Genomic DNA, 16,130 nt, shown 5'->3' on the forward strand with positions numbered 1-16,130 from the left:
GCTAAGTAAATTAGAGAGAGAAAGAGAGATTCAGTAACCTAGGACAGGGTTTATGCCAATTCAAGATAGCTTCATTCTCTTATCAGAGAGTAATTGGCAACACAAGCAAAAATAATTCTGCAAGGAAATTGTTCTAATGGTTAATTACTGACACTGTTAAAAGCTTACAGCTTATTTCCAACCTGAATTTGTATAGCTTCAACTTCCAGCCATTGGATCATGTTAAATCTTTCTCTGCTAGACTGAAGAGACCATTATTAAATGCCTGTTCCCCAAGAAGGTATTTGTAATTAAGCTAAATAGATAGAGCTCTTTGACTTTAGCACTGTAAGGAGAGGTTGTATATTAGCAGATTCATAACAAGATTTAATCCAACCAGAAATCCACCTGGGTGGAGACTGCAGACCTTTTGGACCTAACAGCAATTGATACAAACAGTCTGAACGACCTCCTGAATGGCTTGGTTGTGTCGAGATAAAAAGCTAACAACCAACTAACATCCGAACTGTGTAAAGCAGCATCCTGCCTGGACTAATGTGGTTTCTGGAAGACTGGGAGATGGATGATTTGGCTGATGTAAAACTCAGATGACACCTTAGGTAAGAATTTAGGATATGGATGTGATGAAACCTTGTTCCCGGCAGTGTGGGGGAGGGGAGGAAATATAAATGGGAAGGCCCACAGTGATAGCCACCAAAAAGGCCATCTTCATGGATAGGTTAAGGTAGCCATCAGCTCAAAGGGAGTTCTCATAAAACATTTAAGTATTAAGTTCAGATCCCAAACAGGAATGGACTCTTTAATCTGAAGGAAAAGGTTCCTCAACCCCTGATAAACCTCACTTTCGTGGGATGAAGAAGCCACTGAGAAGCCCTTACCCGGACAATAAAAGGCCATTATAGCTGCTAAGAGGACTCTGATAGAGATCACAGATAACCCTGTCTTTTTCAATTCCAGAAGGTAGCCCAGAAAAACCAAGAGCAATAATGAGCAGCTGAAAGACGCTACTGGTCACGCCAATGGTTGAATCTCTTTCACTTTTGAAGTTATTTCACATGGAGTCTTTCGTACTGTTCAAAAGAAAGTCTCTCTTCCTTGAGGAGCCAATCTTTGAGGGACAGAATTCTTAGGTTGGGGTGAAAAGTGCAACTGACATCTTGATAGGAAATGACTAATAGATGGAAAGCCTGACAAATGACCACGTGAATCTGGTAAGGATACCAGGCCTATCTTGACCACACTGAACAATTAGTATGACCTTTGCTTTGTCTTGTTTCATCTTTTCACCACTTTTAGTATTAGAGGCATGGGAGAAAAGTGTACAGAAGTTCCCTGGAATGAGGAAAGCACCTCCCAGTAAGGGAAGGCCCAACACCCTTCTTGAACAAAACTGTCTGCATTTCTTCTTGGTGATAAAGTTCACCTCTGGAGACCCGAGGTCAGAAACATGTAATGAAGAACCCTAGAGTAATTTCCACTCACATTTTTGGGACTAGAGTCTGCTAACACCATCAGCCTTGGTGTTTTGTATGCCTGGAAGGTACAGTGCTGAAATGAGGATGTGACTGGCTACATGCTAGTTGCATAGCTTGGTTGCTTCAGCAAAAAGAGAAGGGGATCTCACTCCTTCTTGTTGATGTAAAATAAGCAAGCTATGCTGTCTGTCATGATTTTGATAGATTTGTCTCTGATTAATGGGAGAAAATGAAGACAGGCATTCCTGACTGCCCTCAACTCCAGAAGTTTGATGTACAAACAAGCTTCTTGGAAAGACCATCCGTCCCATCTGTTATGCTAATGGTTGGAGACAGCTGGACAAAGGGGACGCCTGCACAGAAGTTCTGAGGGTCCTTCCATCAATTAAGGGAGTCTCTGACTTGATGAGGGACTGACACCAATCTGGCTAGACAGTGTTTGTTCAGTGAATAAGTTGTTCCAAGCCACCCCCGGAAGCAGTAAAGGTGTAACCTTGTGTGAAGTTATTGACATGAACTGTGACCATATAGATCATTGTTGCAACCAAGGTCGTATAGTTGCACCAAATCCTGTACGAAGGAGGTCAAGTAATGTGACTATGAAAAGGTTATGATTTTGCTGGTTATGATCATGCTATCTGTATGCATGTATCATTTTTGTATTTGAAGTTATGAATATTGGCTATGTACTTGTATCTCAGTGTGTTTGATTCTAAGTAGCATCAGTGAAGCATTTGGTCAGGTTCTTGTGAAAGGACTATTCTGAGTAAGTGCCCAATCAAGAAACACTTAGCTGACAATGGACCGTGGGAGACTCCAATCCACATCTGAGGATCCTTCCTGGGAACGTTCAAGGTAGCATGTGAGCAATGGCTGCCGCCTGCAAACTGAGTCATGCATGGCCAAGTGACTTGCCCATGTGATTCCAAACTCCATTTGTCTGCTGTAATTTTCCACAGCAAGAATAAAGAGGTCCTTCCACATGGCAGAGGATATAAAAGGCCATGGAAACCCCTACATTTTGCCTTCAATCCTGCTTCTTACCTCTGGAGGAACTTTGCTACAAACTGAAGCTCTGAACAATGGACTAAATGACCCATCCAAGCTGTGGATGTACTCCAGAGACTTGACTTAAGCCAGCAGTTCATTCCATCACTGCTACAAGCATGAACCAAAAACTTTGCCATTACTGTATGTAATTCTTTCCATTTAACCAATTTTAACTCTCATCTATATTTCTTTCTTTTTATGAATAAACCTTTAGATTCTAAAGGATTGGCAACAGCACGATTTGCGGGTAAGATCTGACAGGTATATTGACCTGGGTCTGCGGCTTGGTCCTTCAGGATCAGGAGAACACTTTTTCATTTACTGGGGTATTCGTTTTCATAACCATTCATCCCCATAAGGAGTGGCGCTGGTAGTGATACTGGGAAACTGGAGTGTCTAAGGAAATTGCTTGTATGACTTCTGGTTAGCCAGTGGAGTAAAACCGAAGTCCTCTCTGTTTGGCTGGTTTGGTGTGCCTTAGTAGTAAAGGACCCCCAGCCTTGGGCTGTGACTTCCCTGCTCTAAGCAATTTGTCCTGAATTGATACTCTCAGTAGTGTCCTGCCACAGGCTGCTTTGTTACACTTTGCATGACACGTTATGAAGGTACAAGCTGCCATATGTCCCAAAAGTTGGAGACAATTTCTTGCCAAAGTCTGAGGGCTTATTTGAATTCTTGTGATAAGGTCTGACAGTGTCATGTACGTGTCCATGAGGAGACAGGCTCTGGCTGTTACTGCTTCAGGCATGCCGCCATGAATTCTATTCACTGTATGGGATCAACGTGGACTTCTTGATATTGAGCTGGAAACCTAGTCTGAGTAATAGGGTCAAGATTGTCTGTGCAGCAGAAAGAACCTCATTTTAAGACCAGCCTTTGATCAGCCAATCATTGAGGTATGGAAAGATTTATTGACTTTTGACAAAGACCTGCAGTGACTGCCAGAACATGTGAATATACTCTTCAAGCAGAGGAAAATCCAAATGAGAGTACCTAGTATTGCAAGTGGTCCTGGCCTACCAGAAACCAAAGGAATCTCTTGTGTAATGGATGAATCATGACATAAAAATGCACATCCTGAAGGCTCAGGGCCAAAAAACAATCCCCTGGATCCAACAATGGAATTATAGTTGCAAGAGTCATCATCTTGTACTTCTATACTTTCACAAAGTTGTTTTGGACTCTGACATCTAGAGTAAGTTTCCATCACCCAACTGTCTGATATAAACTGATCCCATGTCAGCTGGAAGTGAGAGAAGCAGTCCCCAAAGGGAGACAAGGTGGGTAAACTGGTGCAGCTAAAAGATCATAATGTGGGATTGATCCTGACTCTCAACCACTCTATCAAAACTGATACTTCAAAGATGCTGAACCGTGGGTCAAAGCAGATGTAGGGGCTGGTTTCTTTTTTTGAAATCTAGATTTCCTTCTAGGTGGCTCAGACGGTCTTTGGAAATCCAAGAATTTCTGCACAGTTTGAGATCTACTAAATCTATGTTTGCTTGTAGGTGTGTATATGACAAGCGATCGCAAAGTGGTCCTGGAGTCCTCCAAGGTATGCAATGACTAATCAGTCGTCAACACAAAGAGTTTGAGGAGAGTCGTTATCTCTGGATGGTCCTCCATTGAAATCTAATTACTCCAGACAAAAGACTGGCCCCTACCCAGAGGAACTGGTTTAGCAAAAGGAGAGGTCACCTAGCAATGAAGTCACCTGGTAAGACTCTGTGGTCACCTGCTTAGGCTGACCTGGAACCTGCATAACAGAGAAGACTAGAAGGTTATAAAGGGAAGAAGCCGCTCTATTTTCTCCCTCTCTTCAACCATTTTCCATCAGCTTAACATGAGGGAAGCTGCTGCAGGAGCCAGATAAACCTGGAGAGGGATATGATGACCCTCCTTCTTGAAAACAGATAGTCCCCCAAGGGCTCACAAAGGAAGGGTGAGCTAGAATAAGGGGAAATGTTGTAGGGTTAATTAGTTTTGTATAGATCTGTGTATTTCTCACATGATTAAATAAAGGTGTGTAATGTGCTAGAACTCTGAATAAAGTGTCTGTGTGAGTGAATTAAAAGTTACCATAGAAATCTAAAACTGGTTAAGATGGAAAATTATGAAATGTTGGGTGAAATAATGAAAGACTCTTACTCTCTCCTTTAGACTGTAGAACCAATATGTTTATTCTGCTTGAGAAGGACAGAACGGGACTGGAAGCACACACATGCTTAACATTTTCTTTCCAGTGAGTTTCAAGCCAGCTGATGCATATGACATACCAAGTATTACAAGTGAAACTCCACTTTGAAATTCTTCTGTCGAGTTCTGCCTCTTCATCTCCTTGATGATGGAAACAGGCTGAAGAAACAACACTACAAAACTGAAAGGAATGTTTTGGGAAACAACAAAGAGTGGTAAGAGGAATCAGATCCTTCTGCAATAAAATAAAATGGGTCTTAAAGCTATCTGGAAATACCAAGTGAGTTATTCACTTTTCATTTACGTGTTCTAGTACCACAATGATGGCAGCCATAGAAATTTCTATATGGGACAGATTAGTTTAGATTTAACTATACCTCTTTTAGCAGGTGAATGAAAAAGCATCAGTCCTCCAAATCATTTCTAATGGCAGAAGCAGAATTTTTCCAGAATCCTGCTGGGTGAGTAAGCCAGCGGATCTACAAGTCAAATAGCCTACGGCCCTAGTTACTTGGAAGAAAAGTCTAACGACTCAACCTGTTGCCCAATCGTAAGTGGCCTAATAATGAACTAGATGGAAGTGACAGAAAAAGGGACTGCATGGGATTCTTGTGGTGTCTCAGACTCGAAGGAGCCAATAACCCGGGAGGCTAATTGTAATCTTGAATAGAGAGCTGCTCCCTAGATAGTGTACCAAGAGGCATCACAAACTAGGAAACAGAAGACTAAGGAAGTAGAAACACTTCACCAGAAGGAAGAGGACCAGACCATCTTTGATCCAGTTGAATCGTTCAGAGGAAAGTCTGACTGGCCAAGTAGGTCAGAAAACAGGCACCAATATTGATTAAACCATGGAAAGGGTAAATAAGATCTTTCCCTAGATGGAAATGAAGCTGTGCTACAGAATGGGTTTCTGAACTTACTTCAAATTGATAGGCAGAGAAACCAGATCAGGAGATCATGCAGATAGTGAAATAGCTCAATGGCCCTTTTCCCAACAGACATATAAAAAGCAAATGAGGGGCTGAAATATGGTAATCACATACTACACATGTCTGAGGCCTACATAAAAACAGAGGACCAAATGAGATATGTGGATAAGGACATGGAAATCAATCTGATTCAACACAAGAAATCCCACCCCCACCCCATCCCAAGTTTGGGCATTTACACTGCAATTTTATAGCCCTGCAGTCCCATAAGCCTGTGTCAGCTGACATGGACCAGACGCAGGTGTTCTACTGCAGTGTAGAAATACCCTGGGGAACCAAGACTAAAAGCCCAAGTCCTGCTGAAATCATAGGGTCTTCATAGCTGTCCTGTTGTATATAAGAGTCTGAATAGCTAACCCTAGTGCCTCCCTGAGTGACAATTTCTGGTAAGTGATAGGAGTAGGAGTAAGTAGTACAGAAAGGAGGACTACGTTGTGTATCCCAACGACTCATGCCTCCCCACTGATTAAAGCCTGATTAAACCACATATGTTGTGAGTCATTCCTGCGCTAGGCTCCAGGCAATCCATAAACCAGGAGTTGTTCTGATGACTCTCAGGGCAGGTATATAAGCCTCAAAGGAGAAACAGCAGCTCAGTCTGCTCAACATCATTTCTCCCCTGCCTGTTAGTGGTGACAGATTCCACAAGTCTTAGCTTGCTCCAGCCTTGCTCTTGCTCCAGGCCTGTTCCCAGTCCTGCTCCAGCCTTGTTCTTACTCCAGCCTTATTTTAACCCGGCTCTGAATTCCTGATTCCGGCTCTGACCCCTGGCTCCTACCTAAAAGCCTGACTTCCACAGCTCTGACCACTAGGTCCGACCATCCCTATCATGGTTTCTGACACTTAAGACAAATTTAGATTTACTAATCTACTTCTGGACATCTTAAGAACCTGTGAAACCTCTTCTGCCCTTATTGCAGTATGCACTAAGGGTTGTTTCTGTGATCTTATTCTGGAATCTGAAAAGATCTGACCCTGGACTGGAAATATTTTCTTTGGAGTTTAAAGTTTGTTGCCAGTAGAAGCACCAAGTGTTTACACTGTAAACACAGAAATTAATAAGATCACAAGAAAGAAATAATTACGGATCCAAAGCAGCGGTGAACATGGGGGCAATCTTAGGGCTTGTAAAGGTGGAAACATTGGGCCACCGCGAAGCTATTCGTACCAAAAGCAACATTAGAAAAAGAGGTGGGGCCAGATCCAGGGCTGTGTAAGGATAAGGCAGCACCTCTTCAGAAGAAGATATGCTACTATGATAGTGTTATGGACTGACTCTCAATGGGTGGAAGCAGAAGCTGCCATCACAGATTCTCCATACTCAATGAATTCCCTACCTAATCAATTCTCTGTTATATGTACAGATCTGAAAAGGAGATACAGGGAAATTTGTGGCTGGACAGGGCATGCTGGGCTAATCTGGTAGAGCAGCCAAAGGAGTAGAGACAGGAGAGACTGGATTGCATGCACCAATGCTATAGACAGGAGTTTGGAGCCAGGTAGGGCCCTGGGCGGGGGGATGGAGGGTGGACGGGACACGAGAGAAGAAAGAGGAAAGTTAAAAATAGGAACAATTTAATTGATCATTTGAAATTGTAGCCTTCTCCAAGCTCCTTCCAATATATAGGATCACAAATGTTCACTAAAAATTGTAACTGTAACACTTCTTCCTTTCATGATGTAGCTGACACAAATTGAATTTTCAGTGAAATGTACTGTACCAATAACTAAATTTCAGCACTTTTTCCAATCCACTTTTGAACAAGTCAGATAGATCAAATAAGGTACTGATGTAAAAAAAAAATAAATCTCAAACAGCATTCTAAAGCAAGACAGCTAAAATGGACACAGTTAAAATGTAAGTGTGATAAATTGCGTCCCACACTTCATTGATTATATGGTGTTTACATTCTGAGAAACCTGCTGTGTGCAGCCATTGTGGAACTACTTTTCACCCTTGAAAATGATGACAAATATCGAGAGTCATCACCAGTACACCAGTGGTAAGACAAGTAAAAAAACCCCGAGAAAAGTAGTAACCTAAATCTTGAAAGACAGAGGTTATGACTGTGCCACCCATCATCTTCCACCCATCACCCATCTTCCACCTATTTCATACCACAATGAAATGACCTTGGTAAGTTCTGTAGCCCATATATAAACAATTTATTTATTTCTGCCTTCAAAAAAAGTCAACCTATGTCTGATTTTTATCTGCAATGATCTATTTGACTGACCATATTGTCCCAGCATGTGTAAAATAATTGTACATTTCATTTAGACTTGAGCAGTAGGATTAAGAGCTCATCTACACAGGGATATGCAGGAAAATTAATCCAAATTAACTAAAGGTGTGAATTTAAACTAGATGAAAAAAACTGCATTAAATCCCTGTGTGGACACACTCATTTAGAATCAAAGTGGCCTTAATTAGGTTTAGTTTAAGAGTAAGCTAACAATTTTTGTAAGGTTGGTAATTATCCTAAAAAATAATCTACCACTGGAAATAGCAATCCATTCTACTATCTGTAGGTCAGAGTCAGAAATCAGAACCATGAGAAAAAGGGGTTACTGGAGAACTGGTTCTACAGCCTTATCAGTTGTTGAAAATGGACTGCTATATTGCTACTAAGCATTGTGACAAATACTGACAAAACCCAAGAAATTCAATATTTCAGTTGAAATTTGGTCCTTGACTCATCCTATTATTCCTAGACAGAGTCTGTGATCAGTGCGTAGTATTTCATGGCTGTAAAGTATGTTTGCTACATTTAGGGTGACCAGATGCTAAATCCAAAATATCAGGACCGTCGCAGGGGGAGCGCCTTTTCAATGGCTACACTCACCCGGCACGTTCGGCGGCGGGAAATAAATCTTGCCACCGAAGGAAGAAGTACCCACCGCCGAAATGCCGCCGAAGCCCGTCAGCGTCTGAAGTACCCGCCACTGAAGTGCCGCCGAAGCCCGTCAGCGGGTCACCCTAGCTACATTTAATAGCTATATAGTCACAGAGATATGATACAAAAACTGTCAAAATGGAGACCTAAGTATCATTAAAGCTCACAATGGGCACTCAGATACATGCATACAATAACTTCAGACATCAATGGGAGTAATGAGAAGAGTGTATACTTGAAGGCAGATTTTGTTCCTAACAATCTTTTCCTTATATCAGATCCCTTTTTAACTTAATAAGTTACTTTTGTCAGTTTAAAATCAGGCCTCCACTCCACTGTAGCTTTTCAGAATGCACTTTTAGTTAAATATATAAAAGATGAGGAATAAACAGTAAAAAGATACAGTACTGAAAGCCCACTTAAAACAAGAACAGAGGGTTTCATTTCCATAAAATAAACCACAATCTTCTTAAATATACTTACCTCAGGGCAGAGTGGTATAAGAAACCACTAAGTAGTATAATAAAGGGAAGTTATAGAAAATAATTTTAATAAAAACACACAAGTCTTCCTGATAGAAAAGTTATTGGAATGTACACAAGCAAATGAAGATTTCTTTTTTTTTTTTTTTTTTTTAGAAAGAACACCATTTAAAATCCTTTATGGTTTACAATGTTTTTTCCCTCCTCCTCGCTACAAGATTCAAAGGAGTGCACACCAGGCCTAGACAAAAATGAAATTGAATTCCCTAGGCAGTGCTGAATATTTTATAAGTAAGTTTGGAAGATGCTTACCCGGTATTGATGGAAATGATTTCTATCAGTGGGTTCTTCCTAATTTTTGGCAAATCCAATCGAGCTCCCCCCAACCGTTTTCCATTATCTTTTTTCTGACCCAGCAGTCTCACAGAGTGACCTTCAAATGAAGCACAAAAATACAGTACATATTAAACATGAATCCCATTACTTTACTTTAATTTATTGTTTTACACATATCAAGGGTCTGCATTTAAAAAAATAAAACTGAAAAATGAAAAGAAAAAGTAATCATTTGCCCACCAACAGAGTAATGTATAAAGGGACATGAACAGTTAAAATAAATCACATTAAAAATCTAATTTACTTTTCGCAGCCTATTCAATGAAAATAGCTTCACTTTCATGTTCTCACGCACTAGCAACACATGGCAATGCTTCAGCTGTAAGCATGGCAGGGTTTTACACTATTTCTACATTTTTAAAAATATGAATAGAAATTCATTTTTAAAAATAATTAACTAAATTTTAATTAATTGTTCTTAAATTTTATTACAGTGGTTTTCAACTTTTTTTCTTTTGCAGACCCCTACAAAATTTCAAATGGAGGTGTGAACCCCTTTGGGAATCTTAGTCATAGTCAGACCACGGGCTGAAAACCACTGGCTTATTACATAACAGAACCTAAATTTGGGATCTAATTTATTATGGTTGTGTCAATTTGCACAAAAATGCTTACTAAATCTCTATTGGCAGGGTGACAATATGTTGTACGGTCTCTCAGATGAGAGCCCCCAGGTCACAGAATGAACTTCATCATAACTTACTTCCTAAGGCCAGTGGAGCACAAGGAGCGCTGTCTACAAGTGATATTTTCATGCTGCATGCAGATGTGTATCAGCTACACCACTGTCTCCACATCCCCTGTCTATGGACTTACAAAGCGCACATGCCAGCGGTTCACTCACCTTCAGAAGCAAAATATTGCAATGAAGAGCACAAACAATGTCTTTATAATAGCCAGAGGGTTGGGTGTAATACCCCAGAGTGACAAACAGGAGAATACTTAAGCACCATATCTTACAAGAATGTAAAGCAAATAAAACTCATGGCTGGATATCTGATAGAGATGGAAAGAGGCTTGGCTGGACATCTGATAGAGGTGGGAAAAGGTTACTAGTAAAAAAAATAAATAAATAAAATATTCTTCTAGGCTATTAGAATCATCTTCTTCAGTAGAAGATGGGAAAAGGTGGGAAGCTCTTCTTTGATAATGTATGATACTTGGCATGAATATATTTTTTTTTAAATATACCATTACAAATATAAAACTACCCTTAGGAGAAAAAAGAAAAGCATTAAATAAACAATGAAGTAGCAACTGAACGAAGTCCAAATTGCTTCAGTGAAATGGATTTCAAGTTCAACTCAAATAAAAAACAAGGTCCAAGCAAGTTTCCTCATTCCTACTATACCAATAGCTCCGCTTAGAAAATTAAATAATCCATCCATTAATCATGATGTCTCTTCTCAAAGGGTTTTCATCAGACATTAAGAAATTTAAGAATAATGTAGCATTCATACCGTGAATTCTTCCTATAATATGGCAACAGTAACTCACAGTCAAGCAGCTGCATTTGGCATACTATTCCTTTTCTAATTCTTAATATAAGTAAATTTTTTCAATCAAAAACTATTTAATGAAGAAGTGAGAAAGATTAGCATGATAATATAATAATTAATACTATAACAGGTATCAAAAGTTCAATGATACCTGAGAAAGGAATATTATTTTTGTACTAGCACATGACAGAAATTTCATTACATCCTGCTGTGAATTCAGTAATATGCTGCCTTTGCTAATAACATTTGCTAAATTATTCATCTCCACTATCCCATACAAATAGCAATATCTCTGTCTAATGATACAACTAGTTATTTTCCAATCCAATGGTTCATTAAGAAGTCACTAACCTACAAAATGCATTTTATATATTTTTAATAATAATGGAAGTATAGCAGTATGACATGAATAGAAATGAAACTGTGGGCAGTGTACCCCCTTTCTCTATTTCTTATAAATACTGTATCTCTGCAAAAATCTGAACTGAAGGAAAAAGTAACTTAGTGTGAACAAAGGATAGAGAGTTTACTGTTACAGTGGTTTATTTGGAATGGGTTATTTTTTCCAAGCAGAAATCAACAATAAATGGTCTTCCCAAACCATAAACACGAATTAAGACTAAAGGCAGTAAGTAGTGTAGATCATACATTTATAGCAATGTCATCAGAACAACATTCGAAAGATGGGAAATCAGGAGTTCAGTTTAAAGTAGGGCTGTCAACCAATTAAAAAAATTAATCGCGATTAGTCACATGATTAAAAAAATAATTGCAATTAATTGCACTGTTAAACGATAGAATACCATTTATTTAAATATTTTTGGATGTTTTCTACATTTTCAAATATATTGATTTCAATTACAAAACAGAATAGAAAGTGTACAGTGCTCACTTTATATTTATTTTTATTACAAATATTTGCACTGTAAAAAACAAATGAAACAGTATATTTCAATTCACCTCATACAAGTACTACAGTGCAATCTCTTTATAATGAAAGTTGAACTTACAAATGTAGAATTATGTGCAAAAAATAACTGCATTCAAAAATAAAACAATGTAAAAGTACTAGCACCTACTTCAGCCAATCGCTCAGACAAACAAGTTTGGTTACAATTTGCAGGAGTTAATGCTGCCCATGTCTTGTTTACAGTGCAACTTGGAAGTGAGAACAGCCGTTCACATGGCACTGTTGTAGCCGATATCGCAAGATATTTACATGCCAGATGTGCTAAAGATTCATATGTCTCTTCATGCTTCAACCACCATTCCAGAAGACATGTGTCCAAGCTGATGACGGGTTCTGCTCAATAACAATCCAAAGCAGAGCAGATCAACGCATGTTCATTTTCATCATCTGAGTCAGATGCCACCTGAAGAAGGTTGATTTTCTTTTTTGATGGTTCAGGTTCTGTAGTTTCTGCATCTGAGTGTTGCTCTTTTAAGACATCTGAAAGCATGCTCCATACCTCATTCCTCTCAGATTTTAAAAGGCACTTCAGATTCTTAAACCTTGGGTCGAGTGCTGTATCTATCCTTGTTTTGTTTTTGAGTGCAGTTATACAACAAATAAAAATCTACATTCGTAAGTTACACTTTCATGATAAAGAGATTGCATGCACTACAGTACTTGTATGAGGTGAACTGAAAAATGCTATTTCTTTTATTTTTACAGTGCAAATATTTGTAATAAAAACAATAATATAAAGGGAGCACTGCACACTTTGTATTCTGTGTTGTAACAGAAATCAATATATTTGAAAATGTAGAAAAACATCCAAAAATATTTAATAAATTTCAATTGGTATTCTATTGTTTAACAGTGCGATTAATCATGATTAATTTTTTTGATCGCAGTTAATTTTTTTGAGTTAATCGCATGAGTTAACTGTGATTAATCGACAGCCCTAGTTTAAACCAAAGTTCTGAAGTAAAAAAAATTATGTCACGGAAGTCTAGAAAATTCCTGTTTTAATATATAAATCCTGCCTCAGCCCCATTAGCACTATTTCCCATCTATCTTTCAGATGTGAGCCACACATCACTATGAGTATCAGAGAGAAAACTCAAGATATCTACATGTAAAGTACAACCCTGTTCACTAAGCAGGGGTTAGAACTGTGGCTCTCAATCTTTACAGGCTACTATAACCCTTTCAGGAGTCTGATTTGTCTTGTGTACCCCCCAAGTTTTACCTCACTTAAAAACTACTTGCTTACAAAATCAGACATAAAAATACAAAAGTGTCACAGCACACTATTCCCTAAATAGCTTACTTTTGCATTTTTATCATATAATTATAAAATAAATCAATTGGAATATAAATATTGTAATTACATTTCAGTGTATAGCATATAGAGCAGCATAAACAAGTAATTGTATAAAAATTTTAGTTTGCACTGACTTTGCTAGTGCTTTTTATGTAATCCATTGTAAAACTAGGCAAATATCTAAATGAGTTGATGTACTCCCTGGAAGACCTCTGTGTACCCTCAGGTGTACACATACCCCTGGTTGAGAACCACTGGGTTAGAAGACCTGACTCTCCTTTGCCTTCATGACACAGGCAAAGAGTCCACATGACCCTTCATGACACTGTCAAAGAAACAGCACTTTGATGCTTCATATATGCAAGAAGGGAGGCAACTTCTTTCATGTGACAACTTTCAGAAGTCCCCCAGCAATAAGAACAGGATAAGCAAAGGTAAAGGGACCAGTGTTAAGACTGATACTATAATTTAGTATTTACAGAATGCCTGTACTTTTGTAAAGGGAGTCCTCAGACTTACGACACAATTCATTCCTCAAAATCGCATTGTAAGTCGAAACATTGTAAATCGAAACCGCTTTTCCCATAGGAATAAATGGTATAAAGGGGGGATTGGTTCCTGAACCAAACCTTGATACACTATTTTCACCAGAATAACCCAGATTTTTCTACTAAATGCATTATAGATGACTAATGTTGCAACATCAATGTATTTTGCATTTTGTAAACAGCATTCAAATAAACATAAAAACTCCCATATACTGCTCAGAATGCCAGCAATACAGGCTCAGAAAGCCAGGGAGAACGGCACAAATGCTGAACCTCAGCCAATCACTGTTCAAGCTTTCTGACTGGCTGAGCCCAGGGCTGGGAGCCAATCAAAATAAGCGGCAACCCTACCCGGCAACTAGCTACCCTGCAGCCTTGAAGCCAATCAGAAGTGACTCCTTTCAGCTCCATAACAGTATAACGCAACAAGGAAGTGACTTCAAGCAAACTTTATGCAAATTGAGCATTGTAAGGGCGAAACAAGCATCCTAAGGGTGAAACAGGCAGTCAATTGAAAAGTGTCGTAAGTGGTGTCCGACGTAAGTTGGGCATCGTAAGTCAGAGGACTCCCTGTATTTTGAACTACAACACTCTCAATTCCTGGCACATTGAAACTTTTGTTTTTTCAACCTCAGCTATAAATTTGTGACCTTCGAACATCCCTCCCCCAATAAATACAACAAAGATAGTTTTGTTTTAAACAATAGCTTAAGAATTTGTTTACTACTTTGTTCCTATTAAGAAACCAATAGAATTTTATAAAACTGATCCCTATATCTCTTTACATAATGTAGATCTTTCCTCCCACTGTGTTTTTGTTTGTTTTTGTTATAAATCTTAAAAATAAATATTTTATCTCCCAAAAGGGTAAATTAATTGACCAATATCAGCTCCAAACTAATGTCGGGCATGATGCAGAAAACAGTAGCACAAAATCACATTTATGAACACCTTACAAAGCATCAGATTATGAAAGGGAAAAAGCTGTGATTAGGTTTCCTTCCAAGGCCCTCTGAGTAAGTTTGTCTACCTTTCTGACGCTACAGCACGGAAGCCATCGGTAATTTTGTGAATGTTTTCCTAAACCAAAACACAAGCATTTTCATATGCTTCTGCACAAAACATTTTGAATAAAATATGAGTTAATCAACCCAGCACAATAAGCAATGGTCTTCCATTTTAGCTATCAAACAAAAAATCCCCGAAAGCTTGTTCACAGCTCACGGCCTTAAATCAGACGACTAGATTCACACAAGGGTCATCTTTTTAAAACTACCCTATGACATTTGGATATAGGTTTGTTCTGTGAGCAGTATGAGAGTCCAGAACCTATCTATAGCTGTAGTAATCTCTTACACAATAATGATAGCAAGAGAGATATATTTCTATTTGCACTATCATATAAGCAGACAAAAAAACCCAACAACTGTACTTTATGCAATATTTGAAAGAAGTTTAACTAAAGATTTGGCTAAAGCTTCAGAGCAACTAGACAATTACTGAATAATCAATGCAGATTATGATGCTATTATAATACTAACCAGATCCAGTCAAGAGTTCTGCAGGGCAGAAACACTCACACCAAGTCTTAATAGGATCATGTTAGAAATAATTTAAAATCAATCAAGGTTCACTAAAGTGCACGGATGAAGGTTTCAGTCATAATTCACATTTACACACAAATTAGCAAACTCAACTCATTCCACCTGGAACAGCCACAAAGAGCCCAATGTTAGAACAAACAAAACAGGAACCAAATCTCTTTTCTGTTCACCTAAACCACAGTTTCTCAACCTTTTCAGGTTGGTAACACCTTATTCAAGGTTAATATTTTCACATTATATTATTACTATGTTATAAAAGAGTAAAAAAAAGTGTCAAGAAAAATGGCAAGCCCGCATAATTTATTTGTGAGTGTTCATTTCAAAAGACTGACAGATAATACTTGAGCTTGAAGGGGAAGGATGTGTTTGGAGTGACATTTTCTTAGCTTTAGATTGTAACAAAATTTTCAAAGCCTCGTGGCCTATCATGATCCTTCTGGGGGATGGGACTCACTGGCTGAGAAACGATAACCTAAGCCTTTAAATCACAGGAATTATATTCAAAGGGTTCAAGCTGTATTGACTAATTTTTGCCAGTTTGAGATGTTATGATGATTTTGTGTGGAGGAACTTGACTGAAGGATCATGTACATCTAAATTCAGCGTGTGAATATCAGTGCTACCAGATAAAATAGATATTAACAGTCCTACTAAGTTACAAAAACAGCCCAAAGTAGCTCCATTCTATCAGTAATTTGAGCAACCAATGAGAATCTGTAGG

At 38.6% G+C, this 16,130-nt stretch overlaps 1 protein-coding gene across 4 annotated transcripts in view; it reads right to left on the reverse strand.

Moving 5' to 3' along the window:
• The window catches only part of CDKAL1 (CDKAL1 threonylcarbamoyladenosine tRNA methylthiotransferase), a 665,563-nt gene that overhangs the window by 391,307 nt on the left and 258,126 nt on the right, over nt 1-16,130 (reverse strand). For all 4 annotated transcript variants that reach the window (XM_078851602.1, XM_073331895.2, XM_078851603.1 and 1 more), the window contains one exon: nt 9,405-9,525. In XM_078851602.1, coding sequence (XP_078707728.1) covers nt 9,405-9,525 — 121 coding nt within the window. The remainder of the gene's footprint in view (nt 1-9,404; nt 9,526-16,130) is intronic.

Source organism: Lepidochelys kempii, chromosome 2, assembly GCF_965140285.1.
Source record: "Lepidochelys kempii isolate rLepKem1 chromosome 2, rLepKem1.hap1, whole genome shotgun sequence".
NCBI classification, from domain to species: domain Eukaryota; kingdom Metazoa; phylum Chordata; order Testudines; family Cheloniidae; genus Lepidochelys; species Lepidochelys kempii.